Raw genomic sequence first — 21,741 nt, 5'->3', positions numbered from 1 at the left:
ATGTTCTTCTGCACCGAACATCAAACTTTATATATGTCATAACTCATAAAGATCAATGAGGTTTGCATACCTTCAATAAGTGGAAGGTACAGAGATTCATTTAATGAATATCATCATTGGAAATTGAGGAATACAACATATATGTATTAATCACCAGTCAATGAACCACCTTGTTTGTTATCTAGTGAGTGTCATGGAGGAAGTAGTTCCCAAGATTTTGTCCTCTAATATTTCCATGTTACATGCATTTTGTCCATAGAACAATGAAGGAGTCAATTCCTAACCAATTCTATTATATATTCAACGTGAAAGGCTTTCGATCCCATCTGTCTGAACTTTCAACTACTGGACAGACAAGTCCACCAAGACAGGTACTAATCTTGTAGTCTTGGTACCTAAAGATGAAAAGTGAAAGAAGGAACAACTAGAAGAGACAGAGAGATATAGAGCTCTAAAACATTCGTTCCTGCTGTTATGTTTAACTTCTGGGATTTGTCAAGTTAAGTTGTTCCATTATCTCCTTGTTTCATTTGTTTGGAAGTTTAAAGTATCTACTTGCCATGTTATGTTGCCTTTTTATCTTTTTGGTTAAGACATGACTTGATTCAGAAAGCTATGCAATGCTTCTGATATTCCATTTCACCACAGTTTTCTAACCATTTAGTGGTAATCAAATATTTTCCTGAAAGTTAAGCAACCTCACTAAGTTTTTTGCTCTAATGAAGTACATACTGTTGAGAGACCAGATACAGAGCTGCATCTTATTCATTTAATTAATGGCTTCTCGACTGCCATCGAATACTACGTTAGTATGTATTACACTTGGTCAAATTAGTTTTTATATTCATGTAATTCTTTACGGATAGTCACAGAATAATAATAAGTTTAACTGCATGTCAGCGGTGGTATGCATACCAGCAAAACCAGTTTTACTGCACCTCCGAATGCAAATTTAAGATGGTACAATCATTACAGAGAAACCAGTCACCAGTAAACTAGAGAATCTATAATAAATTGTGCTATTATCACAATTTCTATCTACAATGAAAATGAAAGTCTTAACTACTCTTGTGATAGGAGAATCATGATAATCTTGAATATTAGGGAACACAGAATGACTTTGTGAGGTAATCTTGTAACCGGTAGTCTTCTATCATAGCCTTTTCCTTCTCAGGAAATGGAATTTCTCCACCTTCTAGGCTTTGTGGTCTGTTCAGCATTTGGGATATGACTACTGATGTCATGTGTTTCTACATTTGTCGTTTTTGTGAGCTTGCTCAACTTTTTCCAACCTGCAGTCCATGCTGAGGCTTGTTTTGGTTTTGCAATCTTATCGAACTGTCTCTGTAAGTTATCCATGTCATTTTGGAGTTCTACGTATTTAGTCTTCACAGTCTCTAGTTCAAACTTAAGAGTGTTGATGTCCTTCTTGGCTGCTGTCCATCCCTCTTGAAATGATTGTGGCGTTGCTTCAAGCAATGACTTATGGTGTGATACCAGGGGTTGATAATGAGATTCCCCTGCATCTTTGAGAGAGATATTGGCTATTGCATTGCTTATCTTCACCTGCTCAGAGAAGAGAACTTGCACCACAACTCGTAGTGGGAGCCTTTCGTTCTGAGCAGCATGCATGCAAGCATCAACAGAGAGTTTCTGGCAATCCATCACCCTGCAAAGCCTCTTTCTTTCATGTTCTGAGAGTGTTGGATGGGCCTGTTATGTTGTATATCAGTGAGTTTCTGTTAAAAGGATAAGCATGTTGGGCTAGAATTCTAAGATGCAGACAGTATAATTTCAATATTTGCAGATGATTTACTTCTATGTGATCAATTTGATCTTTAGCATATACAACATTCTAGAATTCTTAAGCAAATGTCACTTTTACTTGAAAAATTATAATGTATAACAGTAAGTTTGTTTAACTCCTAAGATATGTAAGCAGGCTAATATTGTTGGTTTTTGAACAACGAGATTTCAGAACAGAAAGGCTAACTCTATTCATGATAAATCAAAAACAACAAGCTCAACAGCAATGGCTTTAAGGATATCAATTAATGATGCACCCAACAATAAAATTGTCAGGATTATATTAAAATACCTTGAGATAGGAATCAATTGCTCGATAAAGTCCATCGTCACATGTTCTTGCTGAATCTGGCAAAGCCTCTGCCAAGACCTGAAACTTTGTCAAGGAAAGATTTCTATCTCTAGATACTTCTGTTAAGTAACTGTCAACGAGCCTTGCCACCCTCATCTTGGCATTTAGATTTGTACCCCTTTGACTTCCATCGTGCATATGTTTATCGGGGAATGGATATCTACTAGGACTTGAACTTTCTGTCTGCTCTTGAATTATGAAATGTTCCAAAAGCCTCTGCACGAGATCAATGTCGTACATGGTTTCACTTTTATTGTAAGATGGTATGAGGAGATCAGCCAATGTAGCCTGCTCAAATTGCATGCCTACGCGTTTCTCCAGTTCTGTTATCAAAGCTGGAGCCACTTTAAGCATGTTTGCCATCCTCAATAGTCGAAGAAGGAAGCTACATGAAACACTGTCCTTCTGTTGTGGGAGTATGCTTATTAGGCTTTCAACAATCATCCTTTGATCTTTTGCCTGGACAGTTGGTATTTCTTCTCCTGATCCTGCTATTATCATATGGAGACCCCCTCTCCAACTACTGCTTCCATTACTATTACTGCTATTGCTGCCATCTTCTGTCAATCCGGATCCTTCTTTGATTAAACCTGGCAGCCATTTAGTTGCATACTGCATAATGGAAGCACCTATCAGTTCATGTCTCATTCCCTTAACCTTGATTGCAGTAATCACTCTCACAAAGTGATCAATCCTGAGAATCGTAACATCTTCAAACCACCAATCAGGAGGTACTTGGTGGTTTCTACTCGGACTAGAAACGCTTGCAGGCTTACCAGTATATTGCCATTTTATTCCTTTTGGATTGGCACAAGCTTTCCATGCAATGGACTCACTACATCTTCTAACAATTTGTAGGTTTTCAGCCCATGGTGATAACTTTTCACAGCTCTTTAGCACCAGTATGGAGTCTCTCCATGAAGATAAAACCACATAGCTGAGAAAAGCTTCAGTCTTGAATATAAGGTTGCCTTCTTCCAAATCCTCAGTCATTTCAAGATACTCTGCTGCACATCTTAAGCCAGAAATATTGGTTGCACTTAGATCAATAGCAATACCATAACAGAACTTTGCTGCTAGCTCAAATGCCTCAGGTCCACCTGGTAACTCATTTAAAGATATCTTACTCAATTCTGCATCCCTTGACTCATATATGATTCTGTTCATTTTCCCACTTCTAGAAAGCAAAGGATACTTTTTTTTTTTTTTATACATATTTAGTAGTGAAGTAAACAAAGAGAAACTAGTCAGTCATATAATTTTCCACGAGAATAAGATATGAGATAGAAATTTGAAGTGTTTTGAGTTATAGGGAATCACCTTGTGTAAATGGAAATTTACATCTTCAATTTGAACTAAAAGGTCACTTGGGATATCAGTTGCTACATACCTATTCAAAGAACACATAAGTTGAGGTATTCCAACAAGTCACCATATAATTGAACCATTTTAAAGAAGTAATACAAGTAGTTAGTACATACCAAGATTGTCCTTTTTGCTCAAAACTATCAGTCTTGACTCCATTCTTGCTGGTACTGTGAACTCCATTACCATAATCTCTTCCACTAACAGACTCATTTTCTGATTCCCACATGTTGTGAAGCTGAAAGACTAGAAAACAGAATTCACAGCAGAGAATTTTCTCAAGAAAACTCACAAGTCACACAGTCTCAAGAAAGTGACACCAAGTTGAAGGAAGGGAGCAGAGCAAGTAGAGAAGCTGGAGTGGTGAGGAAAAAAAAGGAAAAATCTCACATGGGGATGCTTGGAATTATCTCATACTTGTCGGCTTCTCAAAAGATTTTCAAGGCAACTTACAGGCTGTGCAGTAATGGTCACAGTACTATTCTGTGGATCAATTCATTGCTAATTCTCTTTTCCAATCATTGAATTATTAAAATTTCTCAATAGGTGTAAGTCTTAGGGAGGAGAAAAGGGGTTAATCCTCATATACTCATTAAGCTTTTTTGGTAAATTTGTTTGAATATCGAAACAGTCTATCTACCTTTTTTAAGTTGGGTAAGATCTGCGTATATACTATCTTTTTCAGACTTCACTTATAAGATTACACGGTATATGATGTTGTTGTTGCTGGTAAGTCTACTTAAACTTTTCCCACTTCTAAAATTTTGTGTTAACTAGTTGGAATGTCCAAAACATTCTTTCTCATGAGAGAAGGACTAATGAAGTTTTTATTTTTTACATGGAGTAGGTATAGTATTTTTATAAATGTAGACATCAAATTTATTCTCTAATGAAGGAGTATGGACCACTTTCTTCCTTTGAGTTCATGTGTGTAAATTATATTTTGGGTAATCTGGTAACTCTCATTTCTATCTTTCATTTTCTTGTCCTTATTCTTTTGTTTGGCCATTTATATAAGAATAAAAGTTGGGTGTTGGCATGGAAACTTCTAGTGACTAGTGAAATGTTCACTCCCGTTCATAACATTACTGCCTGTCTTAAAATGTATACATAAAATTAATGGATATATAGTGAAATTTCTAGTCCACTATGAAATCCTAGATTCGTCTCTCAAAATATTTTTGTGAGAAGTAGAAGTTTCCATTTTCATTGCAACTTTGGCCTTTTTTCCCTAGAGACACCCTCTGAAAAAATTGAATGTGTAAAAGATTGCTTGTAATAGAGGGATGTGTTTAAGTTCCGGGGCTACGTACCCAAAAGAAAAGAGAAACAAATAAAATGTCCTTCCTTGATGTTTTTATAATTTTATAGTAAAAGCAAATCTAAGCAATTATGACCAAGAGACACATGCCAATATTTTTTGGCAAAAATATAGGTTAGTGCTAAATATATGTAGGTGCAATTGGGATGTTGTACTCTAGACTCTAGTCCTCTTGATAAATGATGAATAACAAATTATATGGGTCCTAATGTTTTTGTCCTTGAAATGACTGTAACAGTAAAAGTTAGTAGCCATTTTGGAATCATCATCAATTACTATTATATGAAAGAGAGATCTCCTAAGGGGCTCCATTGTCAGATTCATCACCCATATGTGTCTCTTTAATTTACTCCTACTTTTTTTAATACATATAATTGTATGATCTATCAATTTTATATTTTAAGAAGATTTACTTATAGATAACGCACATGTATCATGTATGTTGGCCAAAGTATACTCATCGAGGTCTTTTGATAATTACTCATTCCAAAAGATAAATGATAACTCAAAATTATTAAAAAGATGGTAGTTGCAATTGTAAGCAATTATTTTCTTGCTTTACATACTCATTCTTTTTCCATCTTTTAATTGTTGGGACAAAATAAATCCATAAGTTTCAGTCAAGTTACAAACAGACGGTAAATAGGGATGGGAAGAGAAAACATCAAAATCGACTTCAATCATTAAAAAGATATTTAGACTCAAACGGGTAGTATGAATTGATGAATTAATAGTTCCTTGTGAAGAAGGATGTCTCCATAATTAATTGTCATTTTCTCTGATAAGGAAGTCTCCTCTAATTTTAATATATTCTACTTGTCTTTAATTTAAGACGACAAAATTCAAAAAGTTTATTTTTAAATTTCATGTTGAGTAAAAAAAAAAAAGAAACAGGAAAATACTATTTTATTATTAGAAGAAGTGAAAGAGGGCAAAATCCGCCTCCTCCTCCTCCTCATCAGAGTAATAAGAAAAAAGAAAATAATACCAAGGAAGTGAATAGTGGTGGAAATGGTGCCACGCCAAACTATTGAGGCTGCAAATATATAACAAATACTTTGCTGGATATTATATCTTATGTCAAGTGAGGAGACATCAAGTAATACTTTCTACACACCAATTAAAGATGATATGGCGATAGAATTTCTAATGTAGTACTAGTTTTCCGTTCGATAGACACTTAAATTTATATACAATTGAACAAATAAACACAAATATTCTACATGTTAGTTCACATGTGAAATACTTAAACTAATTTGTATTATGTCATATAAAACGTATGTCTACTTGTTCAATTTTATATAAATTTAAATACTAATCGGTTAAAGGTCAAATTTAGAAACCACGTTGTATATTTCCTTTATTTTTCAAAAGCATAATACATAAACATGACCCTTAACTTGACATCAGTTGGCAACTATGACCTTTAATTTTCGATGTGCACAAGTAGACACTTAAACTTATATAAAATTGAGCAAATGAACACATTCGTCCTACATGGCACCCTACATGGCAATTTTGTGTCCTACATGTATTATGCCATGTAGGACACTTGAGTCTAGTTGTTCAATTTTATACAAGTTTAAGTGCCTACTTGTACACATTCAACATTCAAAGTTGGAGGGCATAGTTGTTCATTGAAGCCAAGTTAAGAATCATGTTTATGTATTATGCCTTTTTTCAAATCTTAACTTTCAAATGAATGACATGGGTCCAACTAGGTCTTCCAACATATATTCATTGCCTATGCCCCACTTCGAAATGGACACATTTCCCATTTTATTTGATCTATTTTTTTAAAATATTTTTTTGGCTTTAGCTTATCTAAACTTTAATATTTGCTCTACTAGTGGGGCTTTGATTGTTTCCCTAGTTGACATTTTCAACATCTGAAGGAACCTTGGAAAAGGAAAGTGAGGCCAAATCAGTGGCTTATGACATAAACAGTAATTTGACTGGCTTTGGTGTGAAAAAAAATGGACCAAATCTGAAGTTGTTTCCAGTTCTTGTTTGATATCTTCAAATAGAAATGCAAATAGTTGTCTTCCTACTAGTAGGCAGCAGGACAATATCTCCGTTAACGGAACCTGTGTATTGATAAAAAATGCAGCACCTTGACAACATAATGGACCTCCAGATTAAAGAAGATGGATGATTTTGAATCCAAACACAGAGATGGGGGACTGTTTTAGGTATTTTCAAAGAGAAAAAGCCAAAACAGCTCCTTATCTTTGGGCAAAAACCCACAGTGAATCCTTGTTTTCTCACATGGAGCACCAATCTTAATCAAGATTGATACCAAATGCATCATATCTATCACCATTGAATGTTTTCTTACAACGTTCCAATAGAAATGAGTCAGAAAACACGCCTTATTTACATAACACACACACACACACACTAACTTATAAGTTAAGACATGTTATGAATTCACATGACAGAAGCAACCCCAAACTAGTCGAGTATGATCTGACAGGTTTGTTTATTAATGATTATTTATTCTAGAGCCAAAGGTTAAATGAAATCAGTTCACCATTTACCACTTCATGTAGTTGGGAAGTCAAATCAATGGACATGCTGTGCTACACCGTTGCTTCAAAGGGATACCTTTACAAGGGGAACACTACATGCTGCTGCAGGTCATACCCGTCAGAACGCTGTACAGAGGTGGTTAGCTTGTATGTTAGGGGAACATTCTTGATCGATTGTTCTGGCTGGGCTGCATATTCTGCTTCTCTTTGGCTCTGATATCTTCATGTGTGAAACAGCCACTGTGAGAGCATCGATAAAACCAGAGTCTTCACCTTCAGGCATCTTAGACGAACTACCAGATGTTAAAGCTGAACCAAAGTCATCACTGAGAGAGCTAAAGGCTAAGTTTCTTCTCTCTCGCTCTATCCTAGTAGTAGCAGTCAGCTGGCTTCTAATTGGCTTTGCATGATACTTCAATGTGGGTGCAGTGTAAAACAAAATCCATGGATGTCCTGTAAGAAAAGAAAAATGGATTCATCAAAATTTAAAAGAGACATCAGACAAAGGTGGGATATAGACATTTGCAACTTTTGCTTGTCATGATATTAGTGCAATGCGTTTATTCTGAAAAACAGTGGAAAACAAAGATGGATATAATCAAAATACAAATAATATCAACTCTTAACAGGTAGTCTTTACCCCGCCATCCCCCAAAACTCCAAAGTAGCCCACTTAACAAGGCAATTAATGGGCCTGTTACAGTGAATGCCAACTTGAGCATATTACCCAAGGGAAACAAACAATCTGCCAGATATATTCAATTGCTCAGGGCATGATGAATATGACAACCAATATCTGAATGATCCAGCAAATTCAACTGAATAATTGATCTGAACTCCATGCTTCTACGCCATATCCAAAAAGTTCCAACAGATTATGTTGGATAACCTTGCAGAGCAAGAATGTCAAAGAAAAACTATGTTACCCATCACTAGATCTGTCAACAGGGATGTACAGGTAAATACACAGGACTGGTCCATCAACACCAGGATTTTTTACAAATTATATTCTTGTGGTGATGAAACCATTGAGGCTTCCGTGATAAAAGGAACTATAGTTAACCCAAACTGAGTCTTCTGGACATGCAATTCCAACACCATAGCTTATAGCTTGTTCACAGGGATAAAATAAAGACCTATTCCAATTCGTGAGATGAGGCAACGTGTCTTCAGCTGAAGATTAATATATTTAATAGATTCTATAGTGTTTGAAGCGATTAAGCACAAATCTATCACCCTCCGCGCACCCCAAGGTGAGGTGAGGCATAGACATAGACATGTTTAAGAAAAAATCCAGCGTTGTCATTTAACAGAGTAGACGAATAATCAGTCGTATTTCATATTCTACTTGTAAGGCAAGACACAGATGCTGCTAAATAATGTTCCAGAGGTAGATCCAAAGCACTTCATCCAGTCCTAGTTCTCTTTGATGATTACATTTCATTAAAAAAAAAAACCCCGATAAAAGAATATAAGGTATAAAGTCAACTCATCATAGCAACAGTTAAGAAAGGAAGAGATCTGAAGGCTACTCACTTAGTACTTCGTCAGCACTGTACCTTGCTGAAACATCCCTTGTCATCATACAAGAAAGCAGATCACGAGCTGGTTGTGATACAGATTCCCAAGCTCCACCACTGAAATCAAGGTTCTCCTCCTTAATCGCACTGAATATAGATTCCAAAGAATCACCTTGAAATGGGAGCAAGCCCACCAAAAGTGCATGTAGGAGGACACCTACACTCCATATGTCCACTTTCTCTGTGTAATCACCTAGCAGAACCTCAGGAGCAACATAAGCTGGACTTCCAACTACTCCAGTCAAGCTCTGACCTACTAGCACAATAAATAATTGAGCATTTTGAATACATCATTAGCTTACAAAAGAAACACACACACACACAACCGCTTCACCCAGTTTAGTACAATGAATCCTCCAAGAAGAACTAGAATGACTTAAAATAGAAATTTAATGATGCGCTCACAAGAGACAACATGAACATAGCTAACATCCTGTGCGACAAAGAGTTGAGACCAACATGTAAAGACCCATCATCCAACATTGCATTAAATTCCAAAATGTTTCTAGTCTTTCATGTGCATAATCTGAGGTAAACACCTCCCAAACTAACTCGGTAAAATGACCAAGCAAGGGGATGGATAAAAATCAGGGGTTTAAGATAAGAACTGTCATTTTAAAAAAAAAAAGAGAAATCCTTTGATTGAACCTAATTGGACATGGTGCAAAAAGTGAAGATACACATGAATTTTTCATGGATTAGCACATTTTTGTGAAAGGTAAAGCTTAACTTCTAGCAAAAAAGGAATAACCGCACAACAAGGAGTATACTGGAAAAAGACATATTTGAATGCACACTTGGATAGATTGAGGGTGCGTATAATGCACACTCTTCAACATTTCATTCCCATCAAGGTTTGAGAAAAGTTTGAAATGTTCCAAAATATTTCTGCAAATGAAAATTAAGAAACTTGGAAAATATGTGGACAAGTGATTTCAGTTTTCTAAAGAACATATTTTAATCGCAAAATAAAAGGAAATAATTGTAAACAAAGGCAATCAAACAAAGGTGTTTCTGAATCCCCATATAAGTTCCATCTTTCTTGGGTGCAAGGAGTAATGCAGATCGGTGATCTGGGATCACCAAGAAGCACCGCACTTGAGGAGCACAAATTAACAATTTCAGCCTTAGATTAAAAACAGCTAGTCAGACAACAATATGTAGACATAATAATATAGGGTGAGTTATCTGGTTCACGCACACTAAATAGAATAATATGAACAATACCGGCAAATCAAATTCAAATAGAGGAGGTCATCTTGAATTACCATATGAAATTCTCACAGCTAGCCCAAAGTCTGAAACCTTAACTTGTCCAGAGGTTGTAAGGAGGACATTTTCAGGCTTTATGTCCCTGTGCACAACACCCATCTCATGGCAGTATCTGATAACCAGCATGAGATCTTTGATCACATTAGCAGCTTGTTGCTCAGGGTATCGCCCAACCCTAGCCATTTGGTCAAGCAACCTTCCTCCTGAGCAAAGTTCCATAACAAGATAAAAAGATTCAGCATCCTCATACACAGCCTTCAGTGTCACAACACCTGGATGCCCAGAGAGATGCTGCATTATCTCAACTTCACGGTGAATGATCTCTTCCCCCTTTAGCAGAGTCTTGCAAGCATGTTTTTCCCCACTCACCTTTCTCTGACATAATAGAACAGACCCAAATTTCCCTCGTCCAATAACATCTCCCATCTCGTAATCCTGCTCAATCTTCTTCTTCCGCCCCAATCGAGTAGCTGAATCAAGACAGCCTATTTTCCTTTTAAGACCTCGTCCAGGTGAGCGTGAACGTGCACTCCCACAAGACGGGGCAGTAGCTACTCCAGTAATGATATTCTTCCTACAAAAGTTGTCATCTTCAACCACAATTTCCCTAGATTTCTTTTTCCTTTGAGAATAATCCTCCAAGGATAAATGTGACCTGACTACTGTCAATAGACTCTCATCTTTTTGACAAACCACTGAAATTTCTACTCCCTTTCTCTTCTTGCCCAAGTTCTCCATGTAAAAGATTAAAGTAATTAAACTTCCTATAAATCATAAGCAGACCTCCAACCTACATCTAACCAAAAGGCACATAAATCGTCAAATTCACTAGCTTGTCAAAACTATAAAACTATCTCCTCCAATTTACTACTTCAGTTCTAATAGCCCAACCAGTACAAGATCTACCGACCAAATAATGAAGAACACCGGTGCATAAAAAGTTCCAACTTTTTGTTACATTCTGCAATTTCAAGAAAAGGGTATGCATGAAAACAAAAAATAATCACAAAACAAAAGAAACAAGAAAAATAGAAAAGTGGTAAGAACCTCTTACGGCGAAATGCCTCTTACTCCTTTTCCTGCGACTCATTTGAGCGAACAGTTCCAAGGTAAAAGACATGTCTATGGTCCTTCCTTTCAGAGGATATAGCTAGTCTGAAAGGGAAAAATACGAACACCCACTAGTTGGGTCAGGTATATGAATCCCCAAAAGCAAACATATCAAAAGTGAAACCCTAAAATAGTTCGATTAACGAAGCATATAGACTGAAAATCAGAGATGGAAAATTAGTAATAGTATCTTTTGTTTACCTTCATACAGACGAAATGTGTGTAGTGGAGAAGGAGTGAAGAAGGGTTTTTGGTGTGAGGAAAAAGATGACCACTTTTCCGGTACAGACACGTGATTCTGAAACTGCCACTTCACTATTCGCGCCGATCAGCGTCTTTCGACGCCTCAGGTAACGCCACGTCACTAAATCAATTCAACCAGGGCAGCTCAAAGTAATTAAAAGCCTAAAGCGAAATTTCAATTAGAGGCTTAAAATCTAAATAAACTCCATATATATTTATTTTAAAAATAGTTTTCTAACTTTTAGATTTCAATTAGAGGCTTAAAATCTAAATAAACTTCATATATATTTATTTAAAAATTATTTTTCTAACTCTTTAGATGTAAATTTTTGCTTAAAATTTCTTTATAGATGATTTCTTCAAATATCTTTTTTATTATTATTATTAGTTTTAGGTAAGATTTTATCAATTCAACATTAGAAAACACTCTTTTACTAGGGCCATTACTATATGAATTGTTAACATAATTCTTAGTAATAAGTTGACAAACTTTAAATAAAAACAAGAGTTAAAATCAAAGAATTTGATTCAAGAAATTGATAACTCGGTATATCCTACTTTAATATGTTTGTTGCATTGCTTGAAAATTTAAGAAGAAATAAAAAACAATTGTAATTTACTTTGTTCAACACTTTTCGACTATTGATTCATATTTTTGACAGACTATTACTCTACCTTATCAAAGATTTGGAGAAAAATAGTTCAAACAGATAAATAATATGAGTGTTAGCAAAAAATAATTGGTTTTTACTATTTGAATGGAGTTAAGGAGAACAAAATAATATAATTTTATGTAAAAAAATTAACAAAAAAAATTATTTTTGGTAAGAATTTGAGGTCCCAAAAATTGGAGGCCTAAGGCATATGCCTCAAATTTTGTATGCAAGAGCCGCCCTTGAATTCAACATGACTTCCACTATCAACTTTCCCACTTAAGTTGTGGTTTTGTAACGACAATTTTTTTTCCATGCAGTTCCTATTAGAGGTAAAATAGTATATAATAAAAAGTAATTTGTATTTTGATTCAAATTTGAAATATCTGATTACTATTCGACCATTAATTGTAACCACAAATATTAGTTAAGCTTTGAAAACACACTATTGTATACTCTATCTGGTCGTTTTGTGAAGCCTATACAAAAATATAGTGTTAAATAATACTCCATGTATTAGTAATGTTATAATCAATTGTTTTGAGATTATTTTTTATTTAATATTTAATTTGGAGTATTGAAAACAAGGTGTGAGTAAGCCATAAAGTTTTAATTTATGAATTGATAGAATAACGTAATGACACAAAAATATATGTAGAAATCAAAAGTTTAAGAAACTTAAAAAAAATCACAACAACAAAAAAATATCAAGCATGTTTTTACCACTACAATTATAAAAGTAAGTACTTCAATGGTGTTAAAATTATTACGAGATACAAATCATAATGTTTTTAACTTTTAAATAATTAAAATCACAAATTCTTAAAAGATGTTATTAAACTACATATTTTCCTATTGAATTCAATACTCAATAAACTTTTTTCTTAAATAAAATTTTTAATTTTATGGTTCGTTATTTGATTTGTATTTCTACAAATGGATTGAATGAACTCCGGACATTAAGGTGTAGGTGTGCTGAAAACATACAATCAAACGCTTGAGGCATAAGCACAAGACTCAACTTTTGCAAATATTCCCGTCTAAAAGCAAGCGTAGAACGACTCTCTTAGAGCCTTTTAAAACAATGTGATAAACAACCTATGTAGCAGAAGCAGGAAAGATTAGATCAGGAGCAAGAAAGAAGGATGTTCATTATATAGTGGTGTGAGGAAGTGGGATTGCAGCAGCCATCATTAGTTGTTGCTTCTTTAACGTCAGAATATATTTGTAGTCTGAATTTTTTACTCAGACAAGAAAAAGAGAGAAATAAAAATAAAGGTAAAACTGTTTTATTAGTAAAAAAATTTTTTTTTGTCAGAAGTGGGATTTGAACCCACGCCCTCTTACGAAGACCAGAACTTGAGTCTGGCGCCTTAGACCACTCGGCCATCCTGACTTATTTGTTAAAGTTTATTAAATATTACAATATCAATTATAATTGGTAATGTGAACAGTTGGGCAAGTAATCCCAGTTCTTGGTTGGGACCATAAGCTGCTGAGCTGTTGTCATTAAAGCAGTAGAAAAGGCCCAACTCCAGGTCCAATAAGGCTTTGTCCAACTAGCTTTCTGATATGCTGTTAAATTATTATTTTATTTTTGGGCAAAGAGGTAAAGCAAATAACCAAACATAATCTTGTGTTAGTAAACAAGGGAAAAATTGTACAAATAAGATTGTTTTGAACACAATTCCAAAATCAGATTTTCTAAGAAAAGTTAGCTAGGATCTGTTACTTTTAAAAATATATTGGATATCCATACTCATTCTATGGCTAGGATCTATTACTTTTAAAAATTTATTAAATATCCTTGCACAAACAAATTGTGGGTTGTAGAATTCGCTAGAAAGAGAAAAACACCAAAAATAATAAAATAAAAAACAAAAACGTCGGAAGTTTGGAGAAGCAATTGATTAATCTTCCATTTGAGTAGGTGTCATCAACTTGGACATATATATATAAGATATACATGCAATGGCCCTACTTCACATCACCCTCTTATCCGAAAATGACATTTAATTTGAAGATATACATATAAACAGACCCTGCCAAAACGTTTACTAATTTAAAAGATTACACGTTAAACTATAGTATTTATAATATTATTGAAGTTCCACAATACTAGTATATCATCAAACACTTGGAAACAAGAGGAAAAATATATAAAAACACTCAGCTCCTTGGGATTTTAACTCTTTCCAAACAGGACTTTGCATTAAGTTGGTTGCTCTGTTGCATCTCCAAGTAATCCTTGTACTTCATTGGAATATAATAAGCTGATGGGCTATTCTCTTTTTCCATCAATGGAGAAGCTGGCCTCACAATTGTGTCTAATGATGGACCATGAGCTACCGCTACTGATATCCTTGTTACTTTGTTGTTCACCACTGCTCTATGTAGATTGCTCTTGTACTTCCCATTACTAAATATCTACCACATTAAAAAAAAAAAAAAAAAAAATGATTTCAAATATCATCAAATTCTAAGTCTTGAAGTAACAATAAAGTAACTTGTTATTTCAATCTTACTATAAATAAAACAGTTCAACTGAACTCAATACTTTAAAGGCTAATGATTAATGTTTAAATCACGCACCTTTGTGACTCTAGACATGAAAAGGGGGATTCAATTACCTCAAGATGATCGCCGGTGTTAACCAAGAGAGAGTTAGGAAGGGCATTGACATTAATCCATTTGCCTTGATGCTGAACCTGGAGACCTCCAACTTGGTTATGAATGAGAAGTGTTAAAAGACCATGATCTGAATGAGGTGGCATACCCATTGTAAGTTCAGGTTGAGGACAAGGTGGATAGTAATTTCCAATAAAGATTTGAAGCCCTGATTCCAACTCTAAATCTTTGTCCAAGTAACTCTCTTCAAGCCCTAAACTTTCACAAATGCCTCCTAGTAACTTTCTTGCCACTTCCCGGAGTTTCTCACTATACTCCAACATAATATCCCTGTCAAATTAACACTATCGAGTCACTAAAAGTAGCATTATAAGGCGATTGATTGCGTTGTTACGCTATACTGTCAGTATATATAAGTTACCTGTAGGATTGTGGTTTGGTGGGGGAGTGAAAATGAGGATGGACAAAGACCTTGAGAAAATCTCTCCAAAAAAAGACCTTTTCTTTACAAGTATTAAAACTTGTACCATATCTTATAGGATCCAACACATGCTTCCCAGTAAACTTGTGTTTTTCTTCCTCTGGTAAATTGAAAAATTCATAAGTGCAATCAATCACTGACTTCATCAGATTTTCTGGTATGCCATGGTTCACTACCTGCACTTAATTAATTTGCACAAAACAAATTAAAAAGACCACTATTATACTTCCTCTGTTTCAATTTGAGACGTTCGTGATGTTTTTCAAAATATTAACTTCTAGTAGTACTTTTTATGTACATACATAGGTTCTAACGTGACTTCGAAATTAGTTAGTTTAATCGTCATACTACGTACCATGAAGAAGCCCCAATCTTGACAAGTTTTGGCGAGGTGGTGGATGGCTGTGGAACGTTGATGAGAATCATGAGAGGTGAGTAGAGAAAAATCAACAATGGGGATTGAATCTGAATCATCAATATCATTTGTAGCAGAGGAATTGCTATAACAAGAGTTATGAACATAATTACTAGGTATGAAACGCAAATCAGGTGATTCAGCAAGCTCTTTGATATTGGATGGTTTAACCACAAGTGGAGCTGTAGCCTCCTCCATATATAATTGCTGAAAATGCTTGAAAGTTAAAACAGAGGTTGATAATTTATAGACATGTTGTAGAATTTGTAAAATTCCTTGAGGGTAATGTCAACATCGCTTATAGCAACACCCACACCCACACCCACACCCACAGAGAGAGGTTGATAATTTATTTCTTATTTGTGGATTTAATTAAAAAATAAAGTTATGTTTTTATTATCCACTATAGCTTTTAATTCTAACACCTTGTTTAAGGGCTTAAATTGGATGATTCTTGACTCGCTTTTTTTTCCTTAAAAAAGTAAAATGAATTTACAAAGTATCAAAGAAATAAAATGCTTTCACGTAACTTATCTTTGTTATTACGTGAGACTCGAATTAGGTACACGTTATCCTCATCCATCCATCAACAACCACTAACTCATATGATCATATCTAGTAACAACGGACGTCGGACGGGCTTGTTAAAGTGAACCAACAACTTACTAATTCCTCCATTTCAAAAATAAAATTTAGTTTTTTTTTACAAAAACTCTTTAATTAAATTTAACGTTTTATATGACACGTTTACAATCACAAGATTAAATAATATTTTAATATATTTACATACATCTTTAATTTAGTACCATAAAATTTAAAAATCTTCTTTATATTTCTTATACTCCATGCTAAGTATATGTGATTTGACAAATGGAAGCTAGCATACTTTTTAGAGATTCGAATTTAATTGAGTAATAATTCGATAACAATTATTTAAAAAATGCATTTTATCAAATATTTTTTTCATGAACGTCAGCCTAAAAATACCCAATATTGTTAACAAGTAATAAATCAAATTTTTAAAAAAAAATTCTGATATTCCTGATAGTAACTTTCTTGCCACTTTTCTCGATTTTTCACCATACTCACCTAAAACTTCTCTGTTAAATTAAACCATACAACATAAAATATAAAGTTATGATATGTCCAATATAAATATTTTTGAAAGAGCAGCTTAATGAAGATTTCGGAACTAATAAAATCGTCGCAATCGCACAGGCCCAACTCCGACAAGAGTGACCCATTGATTGTATATATACACTTATTTATGTCAATTTGGACGGCTCTTACATTATCTGTATAACACTATAATAAACCATATAAGACATTACGTGAAGAGTTGTTAAATTGACTACATCCACAAGATCAGGCTTAACTCATCGGTGACCCCTTAAAGTTGACACTGAATTTTACTTAGACACCTCAATTAAGGCTGGACACTGGACCGAAATGAACCGGTACCGGACCGGAATGGGACAGTTTGACCGGGTTGTTGACTGATACCGAGATGAACGGGACCGGGATGGAGGCTCGATTCCGTCCCGTCCCACTATATATCGGGATAGAATCGGAACGGACCGAGATGGGATAAACGGGATGTCACATATAGCTAATTATTTTTTTTGAGTTATTTTAAATTACGAAAATATGAATGTTTTTTTATTTTTCTAAGTTTATTAGTTTATAGTATTTAAGCTTTAAAATTCATAATGTAATTTTACTTAAGTTTATTTTAAAGATATTTTTAAAAACTTTTACTTATATAAGTTTGTAAGTTAAGTTTAATAATGTTTTTTTAAAAAAAGTTTTTAAGCTTATGTTATAAGTTTTCAAGATTTGAATCTTTTGGAGTTTATAAGTTATTAAGTTATACTTATAACTTGTAATATAAAGAACTTAAGTCTGTAAATATTAGATACGCAATCTAAAGTTACTATATTTACACAGATCTTTGCTTAATAGACTAAAATGAAATTATGAACTAATGAACGAGTGGATCAACAATAATCTACCTAATCAAATTGAACGAATTGTGTTTTCTTTATTAATTTTGTAACTTCTATTTGTAGTGAAAAATAACATTTTGTGTGATTATATGCTAGCAAATGAATTTATTTTCGGTCCCTAAATAACATGGGATTGTATTATTCAGTTCGGAGTGATAGTGATCTAAGGGGTCGTTTGATACAAAAATTAATAACGCAGGGATTAGTAATGCAGAGATTAGTAATGTAGGAATTAGTAGTGCAGAGATTAGTAATGCATGGTTTATTTTTATCAAGTGTTTGGTTCATTGTTTCCAACCTCATCTTGTGTTTGGATTAAAACTATTTAAAAATCCTCTTCCAATTATACCCTTGAATTATTATGTAATTGGGTCAAGATAGATAATTGTCGGACAATAACTTTTTTTATGACTTTCTAATTAGCTATGAGAAGAACAATTTTATTGTCATATTTTCTATTTTTTCACTTGAATTATTTGAGGATAATAAATTGTCATCTTAATAAATTGATCAATCACAAAATGTCAATTTTCAATTTAAAAAACATAAATCATCTACTTTTAAAATTGAAAAGACGATAAACAATGGTAAAATTGAATAAACCATCTACATTTACACATAAAAATTGCAAGTTATAGTTTTAATATGTATGTAATTTTTTAGATTGTTCAAAATACAAATAATTAGAAAACCACACAAATATATATATATATATAAGATCGCAAACGTTACGTAGTGATATATTTGCCTTTTAATTAGTAAATATGTTAAATAACTCACATTTCAAATTTGTATTGAATTTATTTAATTAATAACAAACAATTATCTCTAAATAATTTGTAAGCTAATTTATTTAAATAAATTTACTAGTACAAATATAAAACATAAAATCAAGAAAATACACAAAATAATTAAAATGATTTGAGGGATATTTTTATCTTTACATAAACTTATTCCATGGTATTATATCATGTGTATTACTAAAACCTCCAAATGAAAGGTATTAGTAATACATCATAATAAAAAGTAATTTGTATTTTGATTCAAAGAAATAAAATGCTTTCACGTAACTTATCTTTGTTATTACGTGAGACTCGAATTAGGTACACGTTATCCTCATCCATCCATCAACAACCACTAACTCATATGATCATATCTAGTAACAACAGACGTCGGACGGGCTTGTTAAAGTGAACCAACAACTTACTAATTCCTCCATTTCAAAAATAAAATTTAGTTTTTTTTTACAAAAACTCTTTAATTAAATTTAACGTTTTATATGACACGTTTACAATCACAAGATTAAATAATATTTTAATATATTTACATATATCTTTAATTTAGTACCATAAAATTTAAAAATCTTCTTTATATTTCTTATACTCCATGCTAAGTATATGTGATTTGACAAATGGAAGCTAGCAAACTTTTTAGAGATTCGAATTTAATCGAGTAATAATTCGATAACAATTATTTAAAAAATGCATTTTATCAAATATTTTTTTCATGAACGTCAGCCTAAAAATACCCAATATTGTTAACAAGTAATAAATCAAATTTTAAAAAAAAACATCGAGAATTATTTTTACCGAACATGCCAAAAAGAGGAGAGTAATGTTGTTGCCTACTTAACTCCCTAGGGCCACAAAAAAGGTAAAGAAAAAGTAAAGGTTTAAGACACCTCAATCATTTTTGTTTTTTTTTGTTTTTATTGCTAAATTGGTATTTAATTATGACTACATTTAAAAAGAGAGTACATATTTCTTGAGACAAGTCGACTGAAACAAAATGAAATTTTTACTTCAATGGTGGTGAATTAATCTTGATTCTGTCCAAACATGACTTTCCATCAAGTGGATTTGTCTGCTGTATCTCCACATATTCACTGTATTTCTTGGGTAGATAGAGTGGTGGAAACCTTTCATTTTGGATTAGAGGTGAATCAGCTGGACTCACTGTGGCATTCATAGCTGGGCAATTTGCAATTCCTATTGATATCCTTTCCATTTTGTTCACTACTGCTCTGTGCAAAACACTCTTGTACTTCCCATTCGTAAATATCTGTCCCCAAAAAAAAAAAAAAGATGTATCATATTGCACATAGTAAATATTAACATTTTAGACAACCATCTAGAAAAAAAATCACTTGGATTCGTCGCGGGTGTATACATGGCACATAACAAGTGTATAATCAGTGTATACATGTAGAAGATGTTAACATTTTTAGATAGTCGACTATATAATTTTTTTTGACCCACGTAGCTATAATAGAGTAGTTTGTAGCCAGCCGTTATCGATGTATTATACCTCGAGGTGATCGCCAGTGTTAACCAAAATAGAGTTGGGAATGGGATTGATATTGATCCATTTTCCATTGTGTTGTATTTGTAATCCTCCAACATCATTTTGTATTAGAAAAGTTAAAAGGCCAAAATCTGAATGGGGTGGAAGGCCCATTACAAGTTCGGGCTGTGGACAAGCTGGATAATAATTTGCAACAAACACCTCGTAACCCGAGTCCAGATTCAGGGATTTGTTCATCAACTCTTCTTCTAATCCTAAGCTTTCTGATATTCCTGATAGTAACTTTCTTGCCACTTTTCTCGATTTTTCACCATACTCACCTAAAACTTCTCTGTTAAATTAAACCATACAACATAAAATATAAAGTTATGATATGTCCAATATAAATATTTTTGAAAGAGCAGCTTAATGAAGATTTCGGAGCGAATAAAATCGTCGCAATCGCACAGGCCTAACTCCGACAAGAGTGACCCATTGATTGTTTCATGTCAAAAATCAAAATGTGGATTTTTCAAAGTGGTCACTTTGATAGGAAGATTCTTCCGGTTGTTATTGTCTTTCACAAATTTAAATTGACAAAAGTCTATACGAAAGAAAAAAGATAATAAGTTGCAATTTATCTCATATTAATATCATAAAAAGTTATATAGTTTAAAATATTAGTTAAAAAATGAACAATAGCACATAAATTGAGAGACAGAAAATACCTAAAATTATTGGGTTGATCGGGGCAATGAAGTTGAGGATGAAGAGAGAGTTTAAGGTAATCTCTCCAATAAGTAGTGATGTCCTTAGAAGTACAATTAAAGCTAGTTCCATACTTTATTGGATCAAACATTTTTTCCCCTTTGTACCTCCATTTGTCCTCCTCTCCCATTAAGAAGAATTCTTTTATCACCCCAATCAACTCCTTCATCAAACTTTCTTCTATTCCATGGTTCACAACCTGCACTCAAACAATTCCTCTATCACACAAACACCATACTACTCTCTCTGTTTAAAAAAAATGGTCTAGTTTGACTTGAAACGAAGTTTAAGAAAAGAAAAAAGATTTTTTAATTTTATGGTTCTAAATTAAAGTTATGTCAAATATACCAAAATGTTCTTTAATTTTGTTGGCTGAAACATGTCAAGTGGAAGTTGAAGTTAAGTGTTGCCAAAAAAGGAAAAGGGTCATTCTTTTAATATAGATATATATATAATACATACCATGAAAAATCCCCATTGTTGACAAGCTCTTCCAAGTTGTTGAATGACTTTGGAGTGTTGATGAGGGTCTTTTGAGGAAAGGAGGGAAAAATCAATGATGGGGATTAATGAATCATCATGATTAGTGTCAATAATGGCTGGTGATGAATATTTATGATGATTATCAACATAGTAATTACAAGGTACTGCTTTTAAATTGGGCAACTCAGATACTAATTTCACGCTTCTCATAATGTTATAAGTAGCTAGCAACCTTATTTTTTGAATGAGTGTTGAAGAATAATGGCAATGGCCTTGACATGTATATATACACTTATTTATGTCAATTTGAACGGCTCTTACATTATCTATATAACACTATAATAAACCATATAAGACATTACGTGAAGAGTTGTTAAATTGACTACATCCACAAGATCACGCTTAACCCATAGGTGACCCCTTAAAGTTGACACTAAGTTTTAT

General features: G+C 33.5%; 4 protein-coding genes and 1 non-coding gene across 7 annotated transcripts; all 5 read right to left on the bottom strand.

Moving 5' to 3' along the window:
* Positions 1–916: 916 nt before the first annotated feature.
* On the bottom strand, positions 917–4,083 carry LOC125815632 (root phototropism protein 3-like). The gene is made up of 4 exons (XM_049495153.1): positions 3,640–4,083; positions 3,479–3,548; positions 2,099–3,352; positions 917–1,713 (listed from the first exon to the last, which is right to left on the bottom strand). Exons 1-4 carry the CDS (start codon positions 3,750–3,752, stop codon positions 1,171–1,173), a joined length of 1,980 nt encoding a protein of 659 aa, XP_049351110.1. The 5' UTR covers positions 3,753–4,083; the 3' UTR covers positions 917–1,170.
* A 3,075-nt stretch (positions 4,084–7,158) lies between these two features.
* On the bottom strand, positions 7,159–11,708 carry LOC125815616 (serine/threonine-protein kinase PEPKR2-like). 3 transcript variants are annotated; one of them, XM_049495132.1, is made up of 5 exons: positions 11,610–11,708; positions 11,275–11,382; positions 10,224–11,188; positions 8,912–9,208; positions 7,159–7,828 (listed from the first exon to the last, which is right to left on the bottom strand). In XM_049495132.1, exons 3-5 carry the CDS (start codon positions 10,963–10,965, stop codon positions 7,494–7,496), a joined length of 1,374 nt encoding a protein of 457 aa, XP_049351089.1. In that variant the 5' UTR covers positions 10,966–11,188; positions 11,275–11,382; positions 11,610–11,708; the 3' UTR covers positions 7,159–7,493. The 3 variants fall into 3 exon arrangements, with proteins under 3 accessions (XP_049351089.1, XP_049351090.1, XP_049351088.1); XM_049495133.1 differs by having other exon boundaries at positions 11,299–11,382; XM_049495131.1 differs by having other exon boundaries at positions 11,539–11,702.
* Positions 11,709–13,545: 1,837 nt separating this feature from the next.
* TRNAL-CAA (transfer RNA leucine (anticodon CAA)) lies at positions 13,546–13,629 on the bottom strand. Its single transcript has one exon. It is a non-coding gene; the product is annotated as a tRNA-Leu (tRNA).
* Positions 13,630–14,310: 681 nt separating this feature from the next.
* Positions 14,311–15,955, bottom strand: LOC125816124 (2-oxoglutarate-dependent dioxygenase 19-like). Its single transcript, XM_049495716.1, has 4 exons — positions 15,698–15,955; positions 15,283–15,518; positions 14,864–15,191; positions 14,311–14,660 (listed from the first exon to the last, which is right to left on the bottom strand). Exons 1-4 carry the CDS (start codon positions 15,953–15,955, stop codon positions 14,403–14,405), a joined length of 1,080 nt encoding a protein of 359 aa, XP_049351673.1. The 3' UTR covers positions 14,311–14,402.
* Positions 15,956–19,454: 3,499 nt separating this feature from the next.
* LOC125815741 (2-oxoglutarate-dependent dioxygenase 19-like) lies at positions 19,455–21,523 on the bottom strand. The gene is made up of 4 exons (XM_049495289.1): positions 21,277–21,523; positions 20,775–21,013; positions 20,071–20,398; positions 19,455–19,824 (listed from the first exon to the last, which is right to left on the bottom strand). Exons 1-4 carry the CDS (start codon positions 21,505–21,507, stop codon positions 19,561–19,563), a joined length of 1,062 nt encoding a protein of 353 aa, XP_049351246.1. The 5' UTR covers positions 21,508–21,523; the 3' UTR covers positions 19,455–19,560.
* Positions 21,524–21,741: the final 218 nt, after the last annotated feature.

The sequence above is a fragment of the Solanum verrucosum genome, unplaced genomic scaffold, assembly GCF_900185275.1.
Source record: "Solanum verrucosum unplaced genomic scaffold, falcon-dt-bn FXZP01000261.1, whole genome shotgun sequence".
In the NCBI taxonomy this organism is placed as follows: domain Eukaryota; kingdom Viridiplantae; phylum Streptophyta; class Magnoliopsida; order Solanales; family Solanaceae; genus Solanum; species Solanum verrucosum.
This window is presented reverse-complemented; position numbering and strand designations above follow the sequence as displayed.

Coding starts and splice junctions, on each gene's coding strand:
- LOC125815632 (XM_049495153.1), bottom strand. CDS start 3,752: ATGTGGGAATCAGAAAATGAGTCTGTTAGTGGAAGAGATTATGGTAAT. Junction 3,353..3,478: donor TAAATTTCCATTTACACAAG/GTGATTCCCTAT, acceptor AAAAAAAAAAAG/TATCCTTTGCTTTCTAGAAG. Junction 1,714..2,098: donor CAATTGATTCCTATCTCAAG/GTATTTTAATAT, acceptor ACAACATAACAG/GCCCATCCAACACTCTCAGA.
- LOC125815616 (XM_049495132.1), bottom strand. CDS start 10,965: ATGGAGAACTTGGGCAAGAAGAGAAAGGGAGTAGAAATTTCAGTGGTT. Junction 9,209..10,223: donor AGCTGTGAGAATTTCATATG/GTAATTCAAGAT, acceptor TTGTGCTAGTAG/GTCAGAGCTTGACTGGAGTA. Junction 7,829..8,911: donor CAGTGCTGACGAAGTACTAA/GTGAGTAGCCTT, acceptor CTTTTCTTACAG/GACATCCATGGATTTTGTTT.
- LOC125815741 (XM_049495289.1), bottom strand. CDS start 21,507: ATGAGAAGCGTGAAATTAGTATCTGAGTTGCCCAATTTAAAAGCAGTA. Junction 21,014..21,276: donor AACAATGGGGATTTTTCATG/GTATGTATTATA, acceptor GTTTGAGTGCAG/GTTGTGAACCATGGAATAGA. Junction 20,399..20,774: donor GATCAACCCAATAATTTTAG/GTATTTTCTGTC, acceptor TTAATTTAACAG/AGAAGTTTTAGGTGAGTATG.
- LOC125816124 (XM_049495716.1), bottom strand. CDS start 15,955: ATGGAGGAGGCTACAGCTCCACTTGTGGTTAAACCATCCAATATCAAA. Junction 15,192..15,282: donor ACCAAACCACAATCCTACAG/GTAACTTATATA, acceptor TTAATTTGACAG/GGATATTATGTTGGAGTATA. Junction 14,661..14,863: donor ACACCGGCGATCATCTTGAG/GTAATTGAATCC, acceptor TTAATGTGGTAG/ATATTTAGTAATGGGAAGTA.